The following is a 24,677-nucleotide window of genomic DNA, read 5'->3' as shown; positions in this document are numbered from 1 at the left end:
ACAGTGACAACCAGGCCGCCATTCTATGCTCCTCCTGTTTGAGTGCAAATAAACCATTCGTTGGGAGGAAACGTTGACGATGTAAACATGGGGGGCAAAATATGACGAAAACCCCAATCATTAATTCAGTCATCCATTCATTCATCCTGGGCCTAATTTATAGCATTTCATTGCAGAAAACCCTTTTGAAAACAGGTTTTTATGGATGTTTGGAGTACTTTCTGATTTATGGCGAGATGAACAGAGAGATCCTAAATCACTTCTGTAAAAACAAGACTTCGGGTCCTGACATTTTCCAATATTCACTTTTTTTTTCCTCTGGACTTTTTTTTTTTTAAACACAAATTTCCGCTTTTATGTAATCAGATATTGCCTTCATCTGCAATTGAACTTAACATTTCAGAATTTCTATGACACGTTTTTGTTTTTGAACCATGAATGGTTATTATTTCATAGCTTTTAAAAACAATTTGTGTTGGGGCAGTTAAAAAAAAAACATCTTTAAGCAAGTGAAGGAAAAAAACTTTATGTTAAACCCTGAGAATTTTCAGTTGATTTGTTAAGCTTAATGTTAACTGCAATAAAAAGCACTTGTCAGCAGTCGGTGGCACAGAAAGCAAAGACATTTATTTTTATATCAATCTATTCTTTGTGTTTTTGCACATTTGTTGTGCTGTAATTTTTTTTTTGGATGCAATAGATGTCAACACTTTTATTCCATAATTCATCAGTAGGTTAAGACGGTCAAGACTTCATAAGGCTTCATAAAAACTCCAGAGCTTCCTGTAGCTACTCACAATGCAGAGTCAGGACTCTTAAGTGCTACACTGTTCATTCACATTTTTGCTAAAGTTGACTAAATATAGGTGGTCTGCAAGGTCCCAAAAACCCATCTCCTCAACTGATGGTGGGTGGGTGGGGGGGTTTACTAGTCCAGTTCAGTGGTGCATCCTCCTCCTCCTCCTCCTCCTCCTCTCTCTCCAAGCATCTGCCAACCAAGTTACTCCAGCGTCTTCAGATCTGCTGCAGTAAAGCGATATGCTTCACCACGCAGGTCCATGTGGATCACAGTAACCCAGGTCCGGTTGCACACTATCATTACTGCTGATTTGGGACACACACACACACAGTCCAACAGGACAGGAGATGGACCGGACCACCCCAGAGCCATTGCTGGTGCAGATTACTTGAGTATCCCAGAATGCACTTGGCTCTAGGAGTAGCATCTGCACTGTCATTTGATCTGCAGCTCCACTGACTTGCTGGACAGTCAGAGTTGCTTCTCTGTCCCCACACACTCAAGTCAGTCTGGAGATGCTCCAACCTTGTTCAGTACTTGATCCCGGACTTTCTTGGGACCTAAAGAATATCACCCTGTCTTCTTGTCTGGCACATTTTGATCCAGTTTTCACGGTGTCTGTTTATTCAGGACATCTTCACAATCACTGCCTTGTTTCATACGTGTGTGTGTGTGTGTGTGTGTTTTGTCCTCTCTCCTCTACAGCAGTGACATCTATGATTAATTTAGTTTGCAGTTTCACACTCTGTCAAAGTTCAAAGGGATGGGGGTGGGGTGGGGGGAGGGGGGTTAGCGCAGAGCCCTTCGCTAAATTGGCCAGTGTGGAGGTTAATGATGCAACATTTGTATGACGTTGTTTCCAGATTGCTAAATTCCAGTTTAATGTAAAGCTAAGTCAGGACAAAGAAAAGCAAACATTGTGCAGCGGCGAGAGTAATTTGAACCATGTTTGTGTGAGCGGCGTCTGGCCTCGCTCTCTTAATTTTACTCAGGTATTATTTTCAATAACAATGTAGTCATGGAAATAAGAGTCCCAAAAATACTTCATCTATTTTTTTTTTGTTGTATTTTGTTTGGGCGTACTTTTTTTTTTCTTTTTACATGTCATCTAATCTTCTTACATGCAAATACAAGTCTGTGTGTGTGTGTGTGTGTTTTTTCTCCTGAAATCCAAAAAAAGCCAGGACTGATTGATTTTTTTTTTTTTGTTTTAACGTACAGTGAGGTCATGTTGCACTTGTCTCATTCTCACATGCTCCCCAGTATGAATAGAAAACATCATCCTTCTAAATTCAGCACATCAAATAACCTCATCAGCACCCAGCAGCGTGATGTCAGTGCTATAGTTGTATAAAAACTAACATTCTCAGATCCAGCGTGATCAACAGATTATGTCTGTGATTATTCCACTGTGAATGTAAAGAAATATGGATGTTTTTTTGTTTTTTTTTAATCCTCCCGAGCCATGTCTCTCATCTAACGGTGCCTCTGCTGCAGGATCCCTTCCTGGCTGAGATGCTGCAGAACAACAAGGACCAGATTGCGTGTTATCATGAGCACGACTCCCTGCTTGACCACAAGGAGGAGGAAGCCCTTAGCGAGGAAGACCGTAAGGCCGCCTGGGCCGAGTACGAGGCAGAGAAAAAGGTAGGCAAAGGAGAACAAACTGTTGTCTGACACCCAAGTGCAAGACCCTGGAGGCTCTTGGGCAGCTTGGTCCACTCTGGGGAGGGTCATGTCACCTCTGCAGTGGGTGTGTTACTGCAGAGACTCATCAAGTGTCAGCGTTTTCCTCTCTACTACTGTTCTCTCCCCTGTCATCTTTTTTTATAGGACAAGTCATCAGGCAATTTGGGTGGTTTATTTAGAGAGGTATGGGGGGGGGTGATCTTGTGAAGGCACAGGAGCAGACACCCCCCCCCCCCCATGTAATCCTAGATTCTAATTCACTCTAATGATTATTTTTCCAACACACGCTCCCTCCCCTGCCCTAAGTGTGCTGTAAGCAGCTTTTTCCTGCGAGCGCGTCTGCTTTTCAAGAGAAAACAGTGGCGCTGCGGTCGGCTGTGAGAATCTCACTTGCGTTTGCTTTGCAATCTGTCATGCAAAGATGCAGGACTAGTCACTTTGATCTCTGACAGGCTGTTCGGTATCACGTTGCATATTTGTAACCGTGCCTCAGCTAATGTCTTCCCAACTTGGCCATCGGTGGCCAGGAAAAGCAACATGTATGAATTTCAGATTTGCAGTTCAGGAAATGGGAAAAACTGTTGAGAGCATGATCAGGCGCCCGAAACTCAACTCAACCTGGGAACTCTCGGTCTCCCTGGGATGACTTGAGCTCAGAGCAGAGCTTAAAGAGGCTCATGTCATAAATTTTGTTTGGGAAATGGAGTGAAGTCTGATTTTAGTCTGCAGATATAGATGTCTGATGAGCATTTTAAGAATGCTTGTTAATAGAGATCCAAAAGTGTTTGTGTGCGTGCGTGCGTGTGTGTTGCGTGTGCGTGCGTGTGTGTGCGTGTGTGTGTGTGTGTGTGCGCGCGCATTTGTGTTTTAGTTATGTTAAGGCTTGCACACCTGTCTCTGACCAGAACCCTATCGGCCCCCAACACACACACGCACACACAAACACACACATGCGCCCACACACCCCTACATACCGGATGGCCAGATTACAGGGCACGAGAAAACCATCTGCAGCAGAGGCTCAATTACACACAGACATCGGCATCCTGCTGGCCTTTACTGGGACACGACTGTAGACTTCAGGTCACTACTGACACACACACACACACACACACACTTGTGTTGTCAAGTTTTCTCTTTGAACATGAGGCGAAGTGAAGGACCAGTCGCTGAGTGAAGGCAGGAGAACTGAACCGTTCTCTGGTGGCACATAGACTGAGGCGTCCTAATCCTGCCCCCTCCCTCTGTTTCATCTCCCAGGGTCTCTCCATGAGGACCAACTACCCAGCAGCACAAGCCCAGATGGGCATGGGCTCCACCAACTACTTCTCCTACAACATGTCTGCTTTGTCCACTTTAACCAACCCACAGCTGGAGGTAAGTAATGAGCTCCACATGCCCCCCACTCCCCCACTCCTCTCCTCTCTACCCCAGCCAGGCCCAGTGCACCACATTCCTCAGACCCCACTGCTAATTGTGACAACAGTCTTGAAGCCGACAAGCCCGAGCTCTGGCCCCGCTCCTCCACCCAACAATTCCTAATACTTCATGTCTGGGGCAGCAGCTATTTATACACGGTGGCACATCTGACAAACCTATTGCAAAGGTCCAAATGCAACGTGTGTGTTTCAGTTAGCAGAACAAATGTGCTGCATGGTTCCAATTCTCCTGATCACGGCATGTTTCATACAAATTGATTCTCTAAGTAGCATGAGATTCTGCTGCGGAAAACATCAGAGCGCACTAACAGAGCCAATGGATTAAAAAGATGTTGGGTTGCTAATGTCTCACAGTCAGTTCACCTTTCTTCTCCAGATGCTTGGTAATAATTCTCCATAGCTTTCCCATGCAGATCAGCTCTTTTTAACCCCAGCTGATGTCAGAATATTGAGTAATGCTGCTTTTAAAGATCTTTGTCCATCTCCTTTGACGCTTCTGTTGAAATCAAGATGAGCTGCATGTTCCTCTGTGTTTGTGCACAGGAGCTTATAAATCAAGGACGCCAGAAAGTCATCGATGCCACCAATGCATTGAAGAGTTTACCGCGGGAGTCACTGGAAGACATCATCAGCAGACTGGTGAGAGCCTCCATCACGAACTACTACACACTGCGACATCATCGTCCAGTCTAGATGTGATGGTGTTTAACTGCACCCCCTCCTTCCTCAGTGGCAAGAGAACCCATCCCTTACAGAGACCCAGGTCCAGTCCATGGCTCTGGGACGACTGGCCAGCGTGGAGCTGGAGGTCAAGCGCAGGGAAGCCCATTACAGAGACGCTCTTACCGAGCAGCAGACGGTAAGAACTGGTCTCCACACCACACACTGTACCTACAGCCTCCCTCTAGTCTGAATTTAGAGGCGATCCCACGGGCAGGGTTGATGACATCACAAATACTTTGGAAGCTGATTTCTGGCCCAAATTGAACAAGCACAAGTATCATGGGGAATTTTTAGTCTTTCAGGTCACAAACAGTGCAAATATACTTTAAAAACCCATTTGTATATTTTTGTAATTGGAATTTTTACTGAAGGAGAAGCGGAGGTGTTGTTTTAAGGATTTTAAGGTAATTATGCTCAAACAATTATTAATTGTAGTTGTTGATCTTGAGTATTCTTTTAATGCACATGTTGGATCTTTCGACAATATTAAAACATTTATTTAGGAAAAATAAATGAATGTATCTGATGGAATGAGGTCATTTTGGAATGCCACAACATTTTGAAATCGCATTATTTTGTAGGAGACGTGCGTAAGGAACTGTCATTAAATTACTATTAGTCACACAGACGTGATGACCAAGCAGAATGAGGTATTCATTTGTGTTACCTTGAATCTTTCAAGACTGTAGGACGTCCGTTATGACCCAGAGTGGACAAGTAAGACATGGAGAGGGACAAAATATTCCAGTCAGAGTTCAGTATGTTTTCAGATTAGACAAGGTCCCCCTTGTCCTAACTGACTTGTATTCTGTATGAATTAATGCCTAATAAGTGTGTGTGTGTCTGTGTCTGTGTCTGTGTGTCTGGACAGCTGATGATGTTTGTCCAGAAGCTGATCAACAACAGGAAGGTCCAGGAGCAGCAGCTGGCCATTGCTAACCAGGCTAGCTTCCTGAACCAGCTGGCCCTGCAGAACGGCATGCTTGGAGGCAACCGCCTCAGCCAGATGGAGCTGCTGGGGCTTTACCAGCAGCTGCACGGCATGGGCTCTCATCAACCCATGGGCAAGAACCCGGGGCCTTCCAAGGGCCTGTAGGTCAAGGAGTGGGGGGACTGTTACTCACCACCTCTCCGCTAGCCAGTACCAAGTGGCCCAGTCCAAGCAAAAGGCCCAGTTCTTTCCAACAGACGCACTGTGAGACCACGTAAAGCTCAAAGCAAGCTGGTGCACCGACCAGAGGGTGGAGAGGTTTGGGGACGTGGCTGCTGTCTACCGGCCCTCGCGTGGTTTGACCTGTCTGTCCCTGATTCTGTTCACTGAGAGACAGAATATAATGTATAAATGACTGTTTAAAAGGAGTCTGCTAGGAAACTCAACATAAAGAAAATGTATATACCGCCTTAATGTTGTTCAAGTTCTATATCTTCATTTTTCATGTATTTAAGGATGAATAAGTTTTACCCACAATGCTTTGAAGCATTGTATTGTTTTTCCCCTTAAAAGAGGGTTTCCTTATTATTTAAACTCTGTTTTTTATACAGTTTTAAAAACCCTAACTAAACTGAGTGGGACCAGTGTTGTCGGTGACAGGACTCTATGATGTAAACATATTAACCCCAGTAGATTCCTCCACCATTATCTAGCAGAAGCATTTGTTGGTGCTCAGAAGTCCTGCTCTTTTTTTTTTGGGAGATGGGAGAGAAATTGATATGTCGACAAAATCAAACAAACAAACAAAAAAAAAGATGGCCTTATATGCGTTTCCTAAAAGAGAATTGTTGAGAACCTTTTTCTATTATGCTTTTAAGTGTTCACATTAACACGTCGCTGAACATGATAATGGAATGCTTGTGTTGTTCAGAAACTGCCTGCTGGTTCCTATGACCGTTTTTGTAACATCATTCTCATTGTCATGTGATGTCTAGCATAGCACTGTGTGTTCTGTTTCATTGTTTATGTTCCACTTGTGTTGGTCCTACGCCTTGTGGGAATGATTCAAGTCTCACAAAGCACAACCAGATCAGCCAGGTACCCCACGGCCCCGCCCCGCCCCGCCCCGCCCCAACCCAGGCCCAAAACTGTTCCCTTTACCCGTCCTTCACAAAGACTCGACGTATCTGGCTGACTTGCGTGGGCTGCTTTGGGCCAGGGCAGTGTCACGTGGCAGATGGACCCGCACACCGCCTCTGTTCTTCTTTGGCACATTCTTTGCTTCTAAATGCTTAAACTGGTGTAGCTGTTGATCTTGAGGGATGTGCACATTTCTCATGGAGAGATGCCTGTCTAGTCGCCCTCTTGTGTTTGCACAAGGTGTATTTCATAAACGTAGACAAAATTCTGTTTTGTTTACCCTCCTTTACCAACGTTATTTTATTAGCAAATACACCTACATAATTTGCCATGAATCTGATCTATTATCTTGTTAAGTATTTAATATAACATTTAATAAAGTGACCAAAAGGATGAGCAACTCCTGTGTTTTGAGTCATGATTTTTAAGTTTTGTCATTTACGTCTCTCGTCGTCATCCTCCGCTTATCGGGGTCCGGGTCGCGGGGGCAGCAGCCCAGACTGTCCTCTCCCCAGCCGCTTCCACCAGGTCTTCCAGGGGGAATCCCGAGGCGTTCCCTGGCCAGCCGAGAGATATAATCCCTCCAGCGTTTTGTCATTTACAGTTGTTAAAAATGCGTATTTGCCAATGTGAGCAAAAAAAAATAAAAAATTTAAGGATTCTGTAATTGTGCAGAGTGGCGGCAGCATGGCTCAGAGGAAGAGTGGCCATCTTGCAACCAAGGGGTTGCTGGTTTGATCCTCACTTCCCCCGGTGACCATGTCCAAGTATCCTTGAGCAAGATATTGAACCCCTAATTGGCCCAGCAACGGACTGGTGACCCGTCCATGGTGAAGCTGGAACAGGGACAGCCAGCCCAAATCAGACTTTTTGAGTCACCAGATTGAATTAAGGCAGCATGAACATCTTGAAAAGACATGGAATCAGATTTTTGCAAATCTGATCTCAAGCATGTTTGGAGGTTGTATGAAATCTGATGTGAATCCCATTTTTACAGATGCGTCTCAGTCTCCATGCTCACGCAGCAGTAATCTGCGTCACTCGCAACCCGTTCCTTTGTGGATATCGGCAGCCTCAAGTTTGCGTCCTGTCGGTAAAAAAAACAACATCTGGACACAAATCTGATTTCATCCTTTACAAATGACTGTAGACAGATAATTTAGATTTAGAAAAAAACAGGTTTGCCTGCGCTCAGAACACAGCCACTCATAGTCTGAAATCAGATGAGAATCCAATTTTTTCAAGCTGCACACACACACGCACCTTTTTATAAACGGTGCAGTCACAACAGAAAAAAGTCGTAGTTTTGTCTCTCCTTTTCGTTACCATTAACTCACTGACTTTCTCTTAAAACAGCTTGTATCTCAGCCATCGACTGACTGAATTTAGTCGCCTCCATGTTTAATTCCGCCGGACGGCGTGCTGTTAGTGACGTCACTGCGAGTTCATTTCACACTGGAATCCGAAATGGACCACATGTAAACAAAGCGAAAAGCGGAACAAAAAGAAATCAGATTCGATCATTAGGTCTTCGATTGTGAACGTAACTTAAATGAGCTGGAACAGATCTTAATTTCTGTAGTGATATTTAAATGTAGCCTTGTGAATTTATGTTTTAAATATCAGACCTCACTGTTCAGTCGGGTCTCCTGCTTGGACCGACTCATACACTCACTGATACGACGTGTAAAATGAACAGATTCACTACATCCTAATGTGGTGTCGCTGGGTTTCACACTCCCAGTAAGTACCTTTTGTCCTTCTCCCTTCAATCTTTAATCTATTTTTCCCTCTCCCAGTATTGTTTTCATTTCTCAGTCGGCCAGGGTTTTCCCCTGCACGTCTTTGACTTTTCCATTCCCTCCCCCCCGGGGGATCTTGCTCTCACAGATATCTGCCAGTGGAGGAACATTACAACTATTGCAGATGTTGAAATGTTGATCCCAACCCCTTTTAGCCCCAGATTACCACCGCTCCAGGTTTGCGGCACATCCCTGCTGGTTGGCTGTGTAGCAGGCAGCTGTTTCTGTCCATTGAAAAGGCCTCGGTGCAGACTACACCATAGCGAAGTCAGTGAGGCCCCTGCAGTGAACAGCCAATCACTAACCTAAATCCATGCTGATGTGTAAAGCCAATTAGGAGCTGGGATCCAGTTGCATAAGGAATCTGATTTTGTACGGTGGACGTAGGCTGGCTAAGGCTGAGGCAGAGAGGAGCTCTGCACAGCACTGGGTTTGAGAGGGCAAACTGAACGGGTGTTCTCATTTGGGAGAAAATGTCCTGCATATCCTCACCCAACTGTCTGTCTTTTGAACATGCAAGACAAAATGCCATTACATGTTTTTAATAACAAAGGGTCACGCTAAACACTGCTGCTCTGGAGTTCTTACACTTGGAATTTAATTTTTGTCAGAGGAATAAATCATGCACGCATACTTCAGACCACACACAAGATTTTGTTGAAGTGAAGTTATAAAAATAAAGATTTAAGCAAAAATAAGTAGGCGCTTTGAGCTAATTGCTAACATTAGCATGCCACCATGATCCCCCATTTCAATGACCTAGCATGCTCACAATTGCTGACGATAAACACACACTACAGCTGGGAATCATATGAATTTAACACCAGACTAAGATGCTCACATGGAGTCTTTGCAAATAAACCTGTTCATTCATTCACTCACTCACTGGTTCATCTCATAACATTTCTGACAAGAGCAAAAGTCGTAACCCTACCAACGAGGCCAACCCCGGCCACTTAAACTGTGTTTGGGTTCAAATAGGTTCACATGTGGAAGTAGCACTGATAGTACACACATTGGGCCGGACCTGGTCGGTAGAACCGAATGTATATTGGGCCAGGAAACGCACGTGGCCCAAATGTTACCCAGATGAATTTGGTTATTTATTTGGACTGCAATTTTTACAACTTTAGCTGTGTCTCCTCAACATTGTTGGGGATTTTGTGTCTAAATCTAACCAGTAACTGTCCAGTTGATTTACCCTAAAAATGCGATGGCGGAGATAATACACAGAAAAGAAGGCATATAAGCTTTAACGTAGCATTTGAGGGAAAGTAAAGGCATCAGCATTCATCCTCTAGAGACCATGAACATTTAACCATTTAACACGACGCCTCGTTAAAAAAAAGAAAGAAATGCAACATTCACGCAAACTCTACATGTCATTTTAATCGGTACATCGGATTTTCTTTTATTTTTACCCATGCAAAAATAGTCTCTCACAAGTTCTCGATAGCAGGACAATTTTATTGTCATGTTAATTGCAGTTCTTCATTTTTTGTCGGCTTATTGGTGTAATTTCAGTAGAATCTACAGTCCAGATAACTTCAAGTTCATTACAAAATAAAGTCTTTGCAATAAATAAATATATAGATTTATATTTATACTTTATATGTAGAAAATAAATATATTGTACATCTCATAAATAGGATCACCCATATGTACCCCTCAGCTGCTTGCAATTTTTAATAATGTTCCTGACACTCTGAACATCACAAGTCACTGTCCTTTAAAAAAAAGCCATTAATTATTCTTTACAACCACAATCTGAGAAGTGCTTTTGTCCCGAGCTTGTTTTATGTATAATTTCTAGCTTGATATTTGATTTAAAAGTGATGAATGTGATCATTAGACTCCAGCGGGGACAGGGGAAGATGTGCAGTAAGTGCTCTTTTATCTATCCCACATTCATCATCATCGATTATCATTCGAAGACACTCGTTTGTCCTCTGAACAGACATTCTTCTACCTCATTTAGTAGCACATAGCTTGCGTACACCTGACCCTTCTTCTCCTAGTATTATGTGGGAATGTGCCTTCTGTAGTGCTCTCTGTCTTTGGAGTCCCTCTTGGGGGTTACCTAGGCAACCGCTCGTTTGTTTTCCACTTGCTTAGTGCTACTGAAAGGGCCATGACTCCATCTGTTATTGCATGTCACTTCCGTGTCAATGCAAAAAATTAAAAAAAAAAAGTGGTTATTGAGAAAACATGGCACCTGATGGGATCGTCCTGATTGACCCACAGTGGGGGGGGGGGGGGGGGGGGTAGTCAAGCGGGCCTCCTCTCTCTGTGTCCACAGTGGTTTTACAGGATTACCCTTGCCTCCTCTCTGAGGTCACAAGTCCACTGCAGAGGCAACGAAGCAACACCCACGCAAAAGTGTTTATATCAGTGCTGTACGTGCTTGGCAGTGAGCTGAGGCGAAAACACAGTGACCTCAGGGGGAGTTGAGGGTAAACAGTTATGTACCAGGTCCCAAATATCCACATCCCACCCCCTGCCCTGCCTCCTTTTTCCTCTTCTTCCTGTCCCTCCAAATGTGAGTGGTCCTCCCGAGTGTAAGCACTGGTCACCTGTACTGGAAAAGGTCCCTGTACGCTTGAGGGATCTTTTCAATCTCAACTGGTCTGGGTAAGAAGTGGGTGAGTTTCTGGTGTTTTTTAGTCCTGCCACCCTCTCTTGGCGAACCATCTTTGTTCAAGGCCACGTAGTAGAACCGTCCCGTATCTGTGTGTTTGTACAGAGTTGAAGCGTAGGTGTTGTACCAGTTCTCCTCAAACTGCTCCCTGAACACACATTCTGCTGTCAGCTTCTTCTGCAGGAGAGAGAACAAAATGTTAGTCACATGCTACAGGAGTAAACACACGTACCAGTGCAGCTAAGAAATGAAATTTACAGGTGTGTGTGTGTGTGTGTGTGTGTGTGTGTGTGTGTGTGTGTGTGTGTGTGTGTGTGTGTGTGTGTGTGTGTGTGAATTCAGGTCTCACTCATTCAGGCAGGTGAGGAGACATCATCACAAGTACTCTGCATTCACTCCTCCTCACACCTGTTTACCACACACAAACACACACACACACACACACACACACACACACACACACACACACACACACACACACACTTTCCCTGGCAGTGCAGCATGAGCAATGGCTGCAGGTTTAGAAGGATGAGTGTGTGAGAACAATAAAAGACATCAGGACCAGTTTGGTTCTGCTGCACCTGCTGTTGGTTCCAGAGTCTCTGAGGTTTTTAGGGTTTCCCTGCGAGCTTTCAAGGATCGCAAACAGTCGCAGCCCCCCCTCCTAATTCTGATTTTTAATTTTTTTTTGGTTCACACGGATTTCACCAGTGAATCCAGCACCGCTGCGACTAAGATAAATGTTCATCCCTCAGCCTTTAGTGCTCTACAGAGTTCATACAAGTGTCTTCAGTTTTTATTCCAGCGGCAATTTTGTTGATTGGCTGTCAGGCTGTGCTTGGCTGCGGCCGTGTGGTGAAGCTGTTGTCTGTAAACACGGCCCCGAGGGCACATGACTGGGCCAATTCTATCTCTCTGCGCGCACACACACACACACACACACACACACACACACACACACACACACCTCATCGGATCAAAAGCTCTTCAAGGTCTGGTGCTTGCGGGACGGAAACACTCTTCTACCTGTTCCCCAGTTTTGATGGTGAGTATAGTTCCCCCCTCTTCCACCTGCTGGCCTCTCAGATTCAGACAGGCATGTCTGCATGGCTCCCTCTGTCTGTCAGGTGACTCAGTCAGGTGTGCAATTACCCCTCCCTCTCTCTCTCCCCAAATCGCCCACCCCCCTCCCCGGGGTCAAAGCTCCAGGATGCCAGACTCTGATAGCGTGCAGTAACTATATCTGCACTTCAACATAATGGCCGGGCTTAAAAGTAGCCTCTGTTCAAAATGCTGGGGAGGGGGTTCGGAGCCCAGAGGGGCCCCCAGGTATTGCCCTGGGACACCTGATCTATTCAACCCTCACATACTTCCGCGTCATTGTCTTTTCCTCTCCTCCGTCTCTAGATAACGAGTCTGCCAGGACTGGAGTGCGGAGGTAATCCCACAGTTCCTGTATCCACTTTGAGAAAATATGTAAACATCTTTGTATATCTCAAATTAAAGCTGCAAGCAAGCAGTGTTGGAGTTTTTCCTCAAACTCCTCCACCAGAGTACTTTATAGTGTGTTTGTGCTTGTGTGTGCGTGTGCATTCGTGCCAATGCGTGTGTGTGTGTGTGTTTGCTCTTTCCCCATGCTGAAAAGCAGCAGGAGGGGGAGCTAAGAGAGTGTGAGAGTTTGCAACAGAAACACACTTGTTTTGTCTCACTGCACTTTTCCCATCAGCCACATACCTTGATAACCCACCGACTCCCAGAGGGCCAGCGTTTACTGAGCAGTACTGCAGTAATACTGTTGTGTACTAGTGTGTATTGTAGTAAATGGAAAGAGGGGGTTAACTCACCGACCCATAGAGCTCTCCTTTCTCATTCATGCCGAGGTAGAGTCCGGCATCCACCCCTCTGATGCTGACCAGACTGACTGCCAGACTGATGAACTCCAGGATGCCTGCGGTCACGCACGCACACACACACGCACACACACGCACACACACATCAGTCAGGGTGGAAACACACTTAAAACACAGCTACTACTCTGACATCAGACCAAACAAACTGTGCATTATTAACAGATGTATTTTGTTGTACTGATGCTTGTGTCACATAAAAAAATCCATTCAACAACACAAAATGCAGCATGAACATGTCGTTGACTACGTCATCAGGTCTCTGGGGCTGTTCGGAGAGACGGTCACCCTCGTGTTGCTCTTTCTGACGCACAGGAAGTCACATTCAAGCGTGCTTCTAACTTCAAAAGCAAGGAAACAACCGGTAAAATTAAAAGCCACTGCAGGCTGCAGTGATGCGGAGGTTAGTCAGAGAGGATCCAGCTGGCAGAGACCGGCATCCAGCCACCTGGTCCCCATCTCCCCGACCTCATCCTGATGCCAGAGATTGACAGACAAGATCCCTCTATTTTTTTTTTTTTTTTTGCGGAGTGAAGAGTGTGTTTCAAATCCCTCTAATCAAAGCCATGTCTTCCTCGCAGCTTTGACAAAGACCTCGCATAAGTCAAAGCCAGGAACAAACACGCGGACCACCCATCCCCTGTAAACCGGCGTGTTTTTGGCTGAGGACTGAACATAAAACACTCGCTGAGCTCACACGTTCTCTCTCTCTCTCTCTCTCTCTCTCTCTCTCTCTCTCTGCACCTGTGAGATAGCTGCGTGGATATGAGGCGCGAGACATCATCATCATGCTTCTCCCGCGAGACACGCATGTGAACGCACACATGCGCCGCTTGTTTGCGGCCGAGGTGTGTGTGTGTGTGTGTGAGTGTGAGAGAGAGAGAGAGAGAGAGAGAGAGAGAGAGAGAGAGAGAGAGAGAGAGAGAGACCTGCGCCCCCACGCGCAGCGGGGCTGGCTTCCCTGCGCGCCAGGTGACGGTGACGCACGAATGACGAGTCACTGGGGATGTGCGGAAGGAAAAAAAACCCTCTTAATTAAACTCACCTCAAGCTGTTTTGGAGTGACAGAGATGAAAATTATCTAAATTGACTTTAAATGATGTATAACAGAGCCGCGGCCTCCTGAATCGCCAAACAACTGCTACTATAGTTAATTATTATCAAAGAAAAAGTCCCTGAAACACATAGAGAATCGGGCTAAAGACAAATATGGCTTTTCAGTCCCTTGCTAGCATGTCCACCTACCATGCTTCATAAGTTCGAATCCGGTACGGGATGTTGCACGAGCGTTTCTTCAAAAGTTACCGGATGATATTCAATCTTCATTTAACGCGCAATAATCTGTCTGTTCATTCGGGCAGATACTCTCAATGCATCTAAATTACGTCTCGACTTCATACATACGTACCAAATCTGCTGTGGTCCTGTCTTGTCCCGTGTACAGTCCCATTAGGGAATATCTCCAGCTGAAAGCCGGTCCTGCAGTACAGCTGCCGCCGCCTCAGGATCCCTTTGAGGTGCCCGAAATCCGTCGGCGACCCCCGTTGCAGCCTCCCTTCAATCTGGCCCAGTCGCTCATTCAAGCCGACTGGAGACTCCGGTAAGGGCATATTCCCGAGTGCAGGAAAGCTTTGTAAATCCAAGTCGAGTGCCCCCAGAAAGCTCCCGACCTCTCCCATTGTGTGCACAGCTGTCAAATTGAGCGAAGGCATTTAAAATGTACGGTGGAGACTCGAGGAGTGAAAAAAGTTTACCCAAGTCCCGACCCATGCACGCAAAAGCGTTCCGAGCGCGCCGTGCTCCTCAGTCCTCTCAGTTTAGCCGTGCTTTGCTGTAGTCATCAGTTTGATATCTCTGTTTATCAGATGGAAAGACTCGATTATATACATACTCCCCACGCATTCTCACATTGGATATTCAAACACAAGCCACGCCTGGCTGGCATCCCTTCTTACGCGCATCAGTTTCCTTACTGAAAGTGAACTTTTACTTGTTGTGATGCCGCCGCCGTCTACGCGTTTCTCTCAGAAGGCTGCGTCTACGTTCGAATCCAAGTCCAGAAGGATCCTCTCATAGCTCCTGCGCTCCCGATCGCGGTCCGAGGCTCTCTAATAAAACCACATCGCCTACCCAGGGGCAGGAAACTCTGGCAGCGGTCGGTGGTGCATTAAAATGCGACACAGATGCAGACGCAAAGACCATCATTGTTAAAACACAAATGGCAGCTGACACAAAGCCGAAAAGCGACATTTATCATAAACTCTAACAACCACAAAGGCAATCCAAAAAAAATAATATTTTTTTTACACTGACTATGTGTGTGTTGGTGTGTGTATGTGTGTGTTGGTGTGTGTGTGTGTGTGTGTGTGTGTGTGTGTGTGTGTTTAAAGCACGCCTCTCTTGGAAATAAAAACAGCAAGATTTCCCAACAAGATTATCAAAATAATCTGTGCATAATCTCAGAGCAATCCAACCTCCTGCACATGTGACAGTGCCAGACACTGCAGTTGGACGTTTTCATGAGAGCATTTTCTCCACCTCCTTGCTGGAAGCAGGTGCTTCCTCGCCCCTCTGCACAACGTTTGCAATGTGCTCCAACAAACCAGCAGTTTAACCTCTTGTATTACTGGCAAGGAGGAGTGAAAAAAAAGAAAAAAAAAAAAGGAAAATCTAGTTTTTGATGACGCGCTTTATCCATGGACTGGATAACATGATCACATCTGACTGGAGCAAAGTGTGTGAAAGGTGTATTTAGAATATTTAAAGCTCTAAAATATAACTGAGAGGGCTTTATCACGCCTGCCTCAAGAGGGAAAATATCGATGGAGACATAAGATAATAATAATAATAAAGGACACGCAGCGACTTTACCGTCATTCTCTGTAAAAAAAAAAAAAAAAAAAAAGTCCCTTTGACATTTCTACCTCACCTGAAGCACTGATGTCGAGCGTTAGTTGTGCCATCATGCACATGAAAGGGAGCACAGAGAGCCACAACAGCAATAATAGCTATAATTTATGATTGTATGGGGATTTCGTATCTCTTGTGTACACGATGGGGTAACAGGTCCCGGCTTGTACACGCACAGGGAGGAAAGAGGAAAAAAAAAAAAAAAGAAAAAGAAAAACACAGCTGTTTTGTGAGGACTTTACTTCTGTTAAGCTGGAAATGAAAACAAACGGCAGGAGTGTTTTAATTAGTTCCCTGTTCTTGAGATATCAGTGACAGCAGGACAGGTGGGAGCGCGGGGCGCGATTGCATCAATAACACACTTTAACTAGTAGACGTGTTATTTTAGACCTCCTTCGAGCTGTTGTCGGAAACCCCCGTCCTAAGGGGGAGTTCTCGCTTCAAGAGCTGCTCATCACAAGCAGCAGCAGCAGCAACAGCAGCAGCAGCCGTTCAGATTTTGGGGGATTTATGACAAGGCTGTCGCTTCCATGGTGACAAATGACACAAACCATGAACGTCATTTGGTGAAATCTTACTGGGGTTTTTTGTTTTGTTTTGTTTTTAGGCGTTCATCTGTTGAGGCGGCTGCATGCGCAGTCTCCTCCGAAGCAGATGTGGCTGCCTTTCTAGAGAGATACAGCACGATCGACCCTGCAAAGCAAAGCGCTGCTACCAATTACGCCGCTATAAATCTTAGGGGTGTGTCACGGCTGCATTGAAGTCAGAGGAGGGACAGTGGCTTTCAGCTGGTGCGGGATATGAAAGGTGGCGGGGGTGATGAATGCCCGTGGGCCTCTGCTTGATGAATTGGGCATGGGGTTGACGAAGAGTCAGGGATAGCCGGGCTTTGTGCGAACACACACCAGGACCCTCGCTGCAGGAGAGGATGAAAGGAGGATTCGTCTCAGCTAAAAGGTGGAAGGAGAGAGATTAAAGAGAAAAGAGGAGGACAGAAAGAAGAGAGAGAGAGAGAGAGAGAGAGAGACAGAGTAATAGAAATGTAAAAGGAAACCCTTTTTCTTCAGTAAGTTCTGGCGTTCACTCGCTATCTTTCTCCAGTACTCAGAACCGAAATCATCCCTGTTGGCTATTGAGTGTTACAAAAATCTAGAAGGGGTCAATTTTGATTTTGATTTTGATTTTTTTGGTAGCTGTTAGAATTACATCTGTTGCTGATCAGCTATATTTTATAGTTGACATGGCAGATTTATGGCTGCAGACACACACACACACACACACACACACACACACACACACACACACACACACACACACACACACACACACACACACACACACCAAAAATCCCGAGTTAAAATGTTCCCATATGCCGAGAACCTGCGGAGGACATAGAAATGAAGATAATGACCTCAAGTGCTCGGCTGCAGCTTTGATGTTGCTCTCCCATGGGTGCAGAGCCTGCCCGAAATTGAAAATGAAGTTGCACTCGCAGTCTGAATTGGAGGCTAATAAGTGCCTCACCCATTTATTTGGATTAGACAAGATTCATGTGCGTCCTCTTCGCGGGGGTTAGCGGAGGTCTGCAAGGATAAATAAAGCCGCTGTGTTTTACAGACAAGAGGTTTGCGTTATAGGGGTTTGCCTTGTTTGACATTTTGGATGAATATTCATTTTCTTAAAAGAGTTCAGAAGATTAATAACCTCTTTCATGTCTGTATTGTAAATAAACTCCAGCCAGCAGCCGCAGGTTTAGCGTCAACACCGAGGGAAGCAGCCAGTCAAAAGATCACCAACACATTTGTGCCCACAACACAAACGGAGGCGACCAGCCTTTCTTCCTGAAATACTTTGAAGCCTATTGAAAGTAGCGAGCTCAGAGGGCACACATCTCAACCCACTCAACTTTTGGTCCCTGCCACTTCCCGGCTAGGCCCCTAATCAAAGATCAGTAATCAAAATGTTTGGTGTAAATTAAATGTTTGTCTGTTACTTCCTGTAACCACTAGGTGGGGCTAAGACTGAAATTCAACTCTCATCGTTCCTCATAGTAACCCATCACCAAGTTGTTAGCATATTTGTGGCCTATTTGGAGCTGGATCTGCTCAACCCACCAGGGTCCAACAGGTGGCGCTATGACTAATTCTCCCCCAGGGCCTAATTTGGAGAGAGTTTGGCCAACTTGGGGCTGCACGTTCAGGGCAATTCTGTCATGGGATTGGTTCAGAGTCGATCACCTGTTTTATGGGCGCCGTGTTCGCCACCATTAACCAGCATTTATCCAGTGACTCTCATAGCAAAGCGACTGTTAGAGATCAGTTTTCAACTTTAATAAATTATCAACTATCAACGAACTGCAAGAACGGGGCAGAAACAAATGCATCGTTCTCCCCGTGGGGGAGGTAATGGGAGCTGAAGGGTGGGAGAAAACACTGGACACCTCCTGATTTCTCCCTGTTACGGGAGGTAAATGTCCATTTGTCTCTTTGACATTGGAAAAATAAAGTCACATCACCATTTATTCATGTCATGCTCTGAAAAACTCCTAACACCACTTCAGTAATGAAGGATGAATGAGGCTGACCAAGAGCTAGCCTGATGCTAGTGCCAACTGTAACTTGGATGCTATATACTGTGAAAACCACGCCTGTATGTAAATTATATCATATAATGATGATACTAATGACAACACTAACAATAAGTAGCATTATGACTAAGACTAGGTTCGTTTTAAATATACCTGAGTCGTTACGTTGTAGAATCATCTGGCGTTGGTAGCAAACATGGCGCCCATGATTTGAGTCGGCCGAACTCTCTCTCTTTACGGCTCCGTTCTCCCCTAAAATGAAAGAGTTCCTCCTTGGACCACCCGACTCTCCTCCATAAAGTTTGGCAAAAAATAAAGTTTTGCATAACCCTGCTGACAAACAAACAAAATGCCACCAAAATCATGGCCTCCTCGGAGTATAATAGTTGTGTTCAATTTTAATTTATTTGAAATATGTTGTTAGGAGCGATCATGCATTTTTCTACCATTTTAGGAAAAGGCACACAGACAATACTGTAACCGGAGATGAAATGTAATCCAATTTAAAAATGACATTCAATCAAAAATGTTGGTGTTAACAGACTAAAAAAAATGACATTGACTATCAAAGATAAAGAGAATTTTAAATTATAAAAATGTAATCTTGTTATAATGAAGTAAATAAAAACCCAATCATTATAAAATTGACGACGTTGTTTTATTGCGGGTTATGAACCAGAATGTTTCTTGTCTGGTTGCAGTGACTTCCTGGAGTCTCGTTGTCCATCTCCTGTTGAAAAATGAAAATATAGTTCAGAGTCGACCGCTTTGATTTTCTTACATATCATCTGTGGGAAGTCCTCACAAAATGCCATGTTGTGCCTGTAAAGAATGTCTTAAAACAGCCCCCCCTCCCAGTGGTGTTGAAGTGGAGCCAGTTGCAGCCTCCCTCCCATGTGATGGATGCCCAGTTTAGAAGAAGGCCTCCTGCTGCTCCTGATGTCTCTCGTGTAATCATCAGATCTGGGATCAGGTTCCTTGAAGCCCTCTTAACCTCAGCCAAGTGAAGGCATGAAAAAAATGGCTGACTCAATGTGAGCGGCAATCAGGAATGAGGGCTTGTATCACACCGCCACCCACAGAAGAAGAAGAGGAAGAAGAAGAAGAAGAAGAAGAAGAAGAAGAAGAAGAAGAAGAAGAAGGGTCACTGCTAAAGGGGTCAGCGTTGTGTCTGCTGGCTGGAAAAGCGTCACGAGCGGTGTTCCAGAGCAGAGCTGCAAACTCCCCGAGAGAGAAGAGAAGAGAAGAGAAGAGAAGAGAAGAGAAGAGAAGAGAAGAGAAGAGAAGAGAGGATATCATCTGTTCTTATTTTACCTTTTGTCAAGCAGCATGTGGAAAATGATCTTCGCTGTGAGTTATTTGCAGAGCTGGATTCCGTGTTATTTCATTCCCAAGCAGAGACATAACAGAGAGGGTCTCCTCTTTCATGCAGGTGGTCCTTCGGCCTTGTTCAAGGGCGCTGTGTGCACTGGGGCAGGGGGCTGGGAGGGTGGTTGGAGGAGTGGGGGGGACAGATGCATGTGAATTTAGGTAATGGTTTAACATTTCAGCCCCCCCCCATGTACAGATAGTGTTAATTAATGTGTTTGCTTTGCTTTCATGCACTAATGAATGGAGCCCCCCAGGTTTTGAGAAGCCACTCGTACGCAAGGAACACAGTCTAAAACCAACATTTGTTGTACAAATCACTTGCATATGTTCTTGAGAGAAGAAGAAGAAGAAGAAAAAGAAAAAGAAAAAGAAAAAGAAAGCCCCCTGTCAGGACAACAGAGATGTCCCGCTGTTATTTCCTTTCACTCAGTAGGAAAAGCTTAATAGGAAATTTTAATCCTTGTCTCCAACATTTTGGTTTAGCAGTTAATTATCCATACTCCTGTGGTTGTGGTCGACTTGTGGTTTTCGTCCGCTGGCTGACTGGGATATAAACTGGAACGATAAACGCTATATTTCAGGGACTAAACTTACTATTTATCAAATATATGAATAAAGTTTTTCTCACATTTTTTTCTTCATGTTTCTTGAAGCCCGTGGTAGATCAATAGCCGGCCGTAGCGGCACTGCTGCCCAGCCAGCGAGTCTCATTAATTCGCTGGCTATCTGAGGCGTAGTTCCACCTGTCTGAAGCAGCAGTAACAGCTTGCTTCTCAGCTTGAGAACGCTGCGGTCTGATGTTCGAGGCCAGACTGGAGGGTGTATATGCGTGATCATGATCCTGTCTGATGAGGGAACAGGCTCTCAGAGCGAGACTATTATTCTTACTACAACACAGTGCAGGAATCCACACTCAAACAGATGTTAGGAGCCCTTTGTAGGGCCTTTGGCACCGAGCCCAACCCTACCTATCTGCACAGCTATTTACATGGCAATCCAGCTGCTCGGCCCCTCGTTTTCTTCTTCTCTTTGCGTTTGTGCTTTTACTCTGCCCATACATTAGCATGCCCCCTCTTTCTCTTTACTGTTTGAAATCAAGCACCCGCTCTGGTGTAAACTTTGATCAATCAAAGCTACTAATTTGTTTAACCACAGAGACAGTGACATACCGACTGCAGGTTCAGTTTCAGAGACATGAAAAAGGCCAGGCGTCCCGTATCTCAGAATATCTCTGTGCTGACGCAAAGCTTTAGCCCACACTTTATATTTAGTCGTCCTTCACAGGGAAGCCAAATATATCCCTGAGATTTCTACCTGCTATGCTGACTTATTGTCCCCTCTGGTCCGAGCAGATGTGGGAGGGAAGGATTTATAATCATAACTGTTCCTGGAATCATTTGCTTTCTCGCTAATCATCTGAGGTGATGATGCTTTGCACTTGTAGAGAGTTTGTAGCCAGCGCTGCTTACGATGTGAGTTCGTAAAGTGAGTTATTACGTTTTGTTTTTTTTGGTTTTTTTTAAACTCCTAAATGTCCCCATTAAAGAAGGCAAAAAAAAACAAAAAACGAAGCATCTATCAAATAGTTGAGATGTCTCTTCGGGGTAAAATTCCAACTAAAGGAAAGGTCAAATGAAATGTTCAGGTTATGAAAACATAAATCAAACCTGCTCAACTGTGGGGTGGTCTAACAGCACCAACATTTTTGGCTTCACATCTACTTTATTTCTGCCATGATGCTTTGGAGCATAATAAAGTGATACTACACGTGAAGCAATAGGTTTTTCATTCATAAATAATGGAAAAAACATTACATATGATTAAAACTGTCAATGTTCATCTGATTAAAAGGAAATTTAAAAAAATATCTATATCTATATGTGTGGCCAAAGAAAATGAAATTCAGACTTGTCATTCATACCTAAGTTCTTATATAATGAAATCATATTGCATCATACCAGGCTGCATAGCTTAGCTTCACTATCTTTGCCATAAAAACGAAAAATAACAATTTGTTGGAGCATATTATCAGGAAATAAGGCATGAATTTACTTATTTAATACACAACAGAACAGTATCAGTTCATGACGAGGAGTACCTTGTTAGCAAAACATCAGCGATACCAGGCTACGTTAGCTTAGCTTAGCATCACATATGTTATCATAACAGGATCAAGAACCCCGAGCCAGAGCTGTTTTTTTTTTCCCTCCGAACTGCATTCTCATGTCTGGGGTGGCTAAATTATCGATGAGGCAAACTGAAATGGCAGAAATCTACTTTTTAAAAGACACAGAGGCAAATAAAAGATTATTAGCATTTTAATATTTAGCAATTTAGCATATAACTAAACCAAGTGCTTGAACTGGGTCAGTCTGGTTGAAATGGCTTCAACATTTGGGCTTCAACAAACCTGACAAAATATTGCAGAACCTTTTGACAAAATAAATGCAAGTAAATCCAATGTTTCAATATAGAAGTTGAATTAAGGGAAATTTTGACTGTTAAAGTTAATAACAAAGGTGTATTAATAACAGTTCATGCTTAGTCATGTGTAAGAGTGCTGAATAAGCATTTCTGAAGTGTAATTAACTTCATTAATGCTCTGTGTGACCCTGAGTGTAAACTAGGGAACACATAGGCTTTTCACCCTGACCCCACCCCACTTTTCCATCCATCTTTGTTGTACAGCCCATAAAGACATATTAGTTAAGGGTTACTAATATTTTAACATTTAATAGATTTTGACCAGCTAATCTGGTATTCTGTACTTCATCCACTTGTTAAAGGCCCGGCCCTCCAACAGAAAAGTGTAGATGATAGTTCCTCGAGGTTTACCGTCGATCACAGTGACTTGAATGATTGAAATTGGAGTCCCCAGGATCGATCTGGTCCTCCTTAGCTGGCAGCTCATTGGCGACGTTGAATAGTTGAATAATTGTACGTACAACCTTCAGATAAATGAAGGCAAATGAAACGAGAGCGCGCCGGGGCCTTGGATCTGGCTGCATCGTCAGTAGAGGGTGCTGATGTTTTCTCCTGCCAGAACTCAGCCGGCGTCTCAGATTGCCTCAGAATCATGCAATGTCACGCTATGACGAATGGAGATTCGTTAGTTAATTAAAGTGGGGTGATGCAGGTCGTCCGTTTTCATTCTTACACATTCCTGCGTGTCACGATGCAACGGCAGAAAGGGGTCCAACTCGCTGACTCCCCTGGCATGTTTGGATGAGTTTTTTCTCAGTTTCTGTAATCAAGGCCTGACGTAGTTTTGCTGTTATTCTCCCCTCCGTTGTTGACTTAAGTGAACGCTCAGATCTGGTATATTAGTGTAGGTAATTTGCTGTCCGGAGTGATTTACAGTTTGGAGCGCATGAAGGCCCGTGCATGACAATCCTTGCAGTTTGTTTACCAAATAGGATTAACAGAAGGCATGTCTTTCGCGTGGACATTGACATTAAGCAGTTCCTTCACCAGAGACATTTTAATTGACTTTAAGTGATTTTTGGCAAATAAGGAAACACCAAAGTAACTAATGGGGGCAGCGGGTTCATTGTTGATGATTTGTATTGGGAGGTTAAAATGGAAAAGGAACCGCAGCAAGTCAAATGTTCTCATGTGAAGTCTTCAACGTCTCTGTCTTTGATGTTATGGGGGCAAATAGTTGTTGGGTTGAGGCACTTTCTCCGCTGCCAGAAACAAGACTGGAGGCTGAGACAGGTGCACCGCCTTCATCACATCCTGATGGAGGAGACCCAGGGCCAAGATGTTGTTTTCAACATATTGGAAGTGTTTGTTAACAGATGGCAAACGTTACCTCACTTGGTCCAAGACGAAGGGGGAAAAAAAAAAAAAAAAGATGAGGTGGAAAGAAATATTTTTATTTCCAATGGCACGAAGGACAAAGAGATAGATGAAATTGATCAAAAAGAGTCCTAATCAACTCCAACTTTGCAAACTGAATATAACACTTGCAATAATAACCTGAAAACCTCTGTGTTTTAATGGTCTAACTAGCCCGAGAGGGAACGGTCCAGACTTTGTTTATTCCCGGGTTTTGACTATAATATCCAGCTGCAAATTGTGCAAAACCACAAGCAGGTTAAAGATTTTCCCTCAGGAAATATTTTTTGATCCAATGTCTGTCATACTTCTCATGCATGTCTTAGTCACATATGTTCCTGCCAGTCCACTCCTCTATCTGTGTTTGTATCACAGCTTTATTTCTCTTGTAAGGTCATGCAGCTACAGCTGGCATCAATATGGCCGGGCTTTTTCTGTCTGAGTCCAGCGCTGGAAAGTTATATTCATAGGGCTAATCAGTTTAAAAGATAATGAAAACAGAGATTGTTTACAGAGATTAGGCCCTTGGAAATGGAGTAATCAGTGTTTTGAAAGGGAACTGACAGCGGTGGGCTGGATTACTGTCTGTTGAAACCAAGCAACGCAGCTCCAACCCCTCCATCTCTAACAAGCTCTCTGAGCCCTGATGTCATCACAGATAGAAGATAGAGTACCTTATCCTCCTCTCCTCTCCATTTGCTCCTCTTTTGCTGGAATGAAATTACTCAACGTTTAGCAGACGGGGCACCTGTCAGCCAGATGTGTTTGAGTAATGAACTCAGTTGTAGAATGAAGTAAGCGTTTTGACCAAAAAAAAAAAAAAAAAAAAAAATTGTCCAGAGAAAAATTAATTTTCTTTCTCAACCTCTTTGTTTAATGTATGATTTATGAAGCGATGGGT

The 24,677-nt window shown here is 44.3% G+C and overlaps 2 protein-coding genes and 1 long non-coding RNA gene across 6 annotated transcripts in view; 1 reads left to right on the top strand and 2 right to left on the bottom strand.

Moving 5' to 3' along the window:
• The window catches only part of atrx (ATRX chromatin remodeler), a 29,578-nt gene extending 22,441 nt beyond the window's left edge, over window positions 1-7,137 (top strand). For all 3 annotated transcript variants that reach the window (XM_086221402.1, XM_086221404.1, XM_086221403.1), the window contains exons 30-34: window positions 2,297-2,446; window positions 3,749-3,865; window positions 4,471-4,566; window positions 4,658-4,786; window positions 5,522-7,137. In XM_086221402.1, coding sequence (XP_086077528.1) covers window positions 2,297-2,446; window positions 3,749-3,865; window positions 4,471-4,566; window positions 4,658-4,786; window positions 5,522-5,746 — 717 coding nt within the window. In that variant the 3' untranslated portion in view covers window positions 5,747-7,137. The remainder of the gene's footprint in view (window positions 1-2,296; window positions 2,447-3,748; window positions 3,866-4,470; window positions 4,567-4,657; window positions 4,787-5,521) is intronic.
• Window positions 7,138-9,861: 2,724 nt separating this feature from the next.
• Window positions 9,862-15,902, bottom strand: fgf16 (fibroblast growth factor 16). Its single transcript, XM_086222600.1, has 4 exons — window positions 15,042-15,902; window positions 14,477-14,922; window positions 13,006-13,109; window positions 9,862-11,338 (listed from the first exon to the last, which is right to left on the bottom strand). Exons 2-4 carry the CDS (start codon window positions 14,778-14,780, stop codon window positions 11,093-11,095), a joined length of 654 nt encoding a protein of 217 aa, XP_086078726.1. The 5' UTR covers window positions 14,781-14,922; window positions 15,042-15,902; the 3' UTR covers window positions 9,862-11,092.
• A 2,908-nt stretch (window positions 15,903-18,810) lies between these two features.
• Window positions 18,811-21,093, bottom strand: LOC147250934 (uncharacterized). Of its 2 annotated transcripts, XR_015119029.1 has the most exons (4): window positions 20,905-21,093; window positions 20,565-20,781; window positions 19,880-20,046; window positions 18,811-19,295 (listed from the first exon to the last, which is right to left on the bottom strand). It is a non-coding gene; the product is annotated as an uncharacterized LOC147250934 (long non-coding RNA). The 2 variants fall into 2 exon arrangements; XR_015119028.1 differs by having other exon boundaries at window positions 20,565-21,093.
• Window positions 21,094-24,677: the final 3,584 nt, after the last annotated feature.

This window comes from Aulostomus chinensis, chromosome 13 (assembly GCF_037954235.1).
Source record: "Aulostomus chinensis isolate RoL2024-O1b breed Wild chromosome 13, RoL_Achi_v1.0, whole genome shotgun sequence".
In the NCBI taxonomy this organism is placed as follows: Eukaryota; Metazoa; Chordata; class Actinopteri; order Syngnathiformes; family Aulostomidae; genus Aulostomus; species Aulostomus chinensis.
This window is presented reverse-complemented; position numbering and strand designations above follow the sequence as displayed.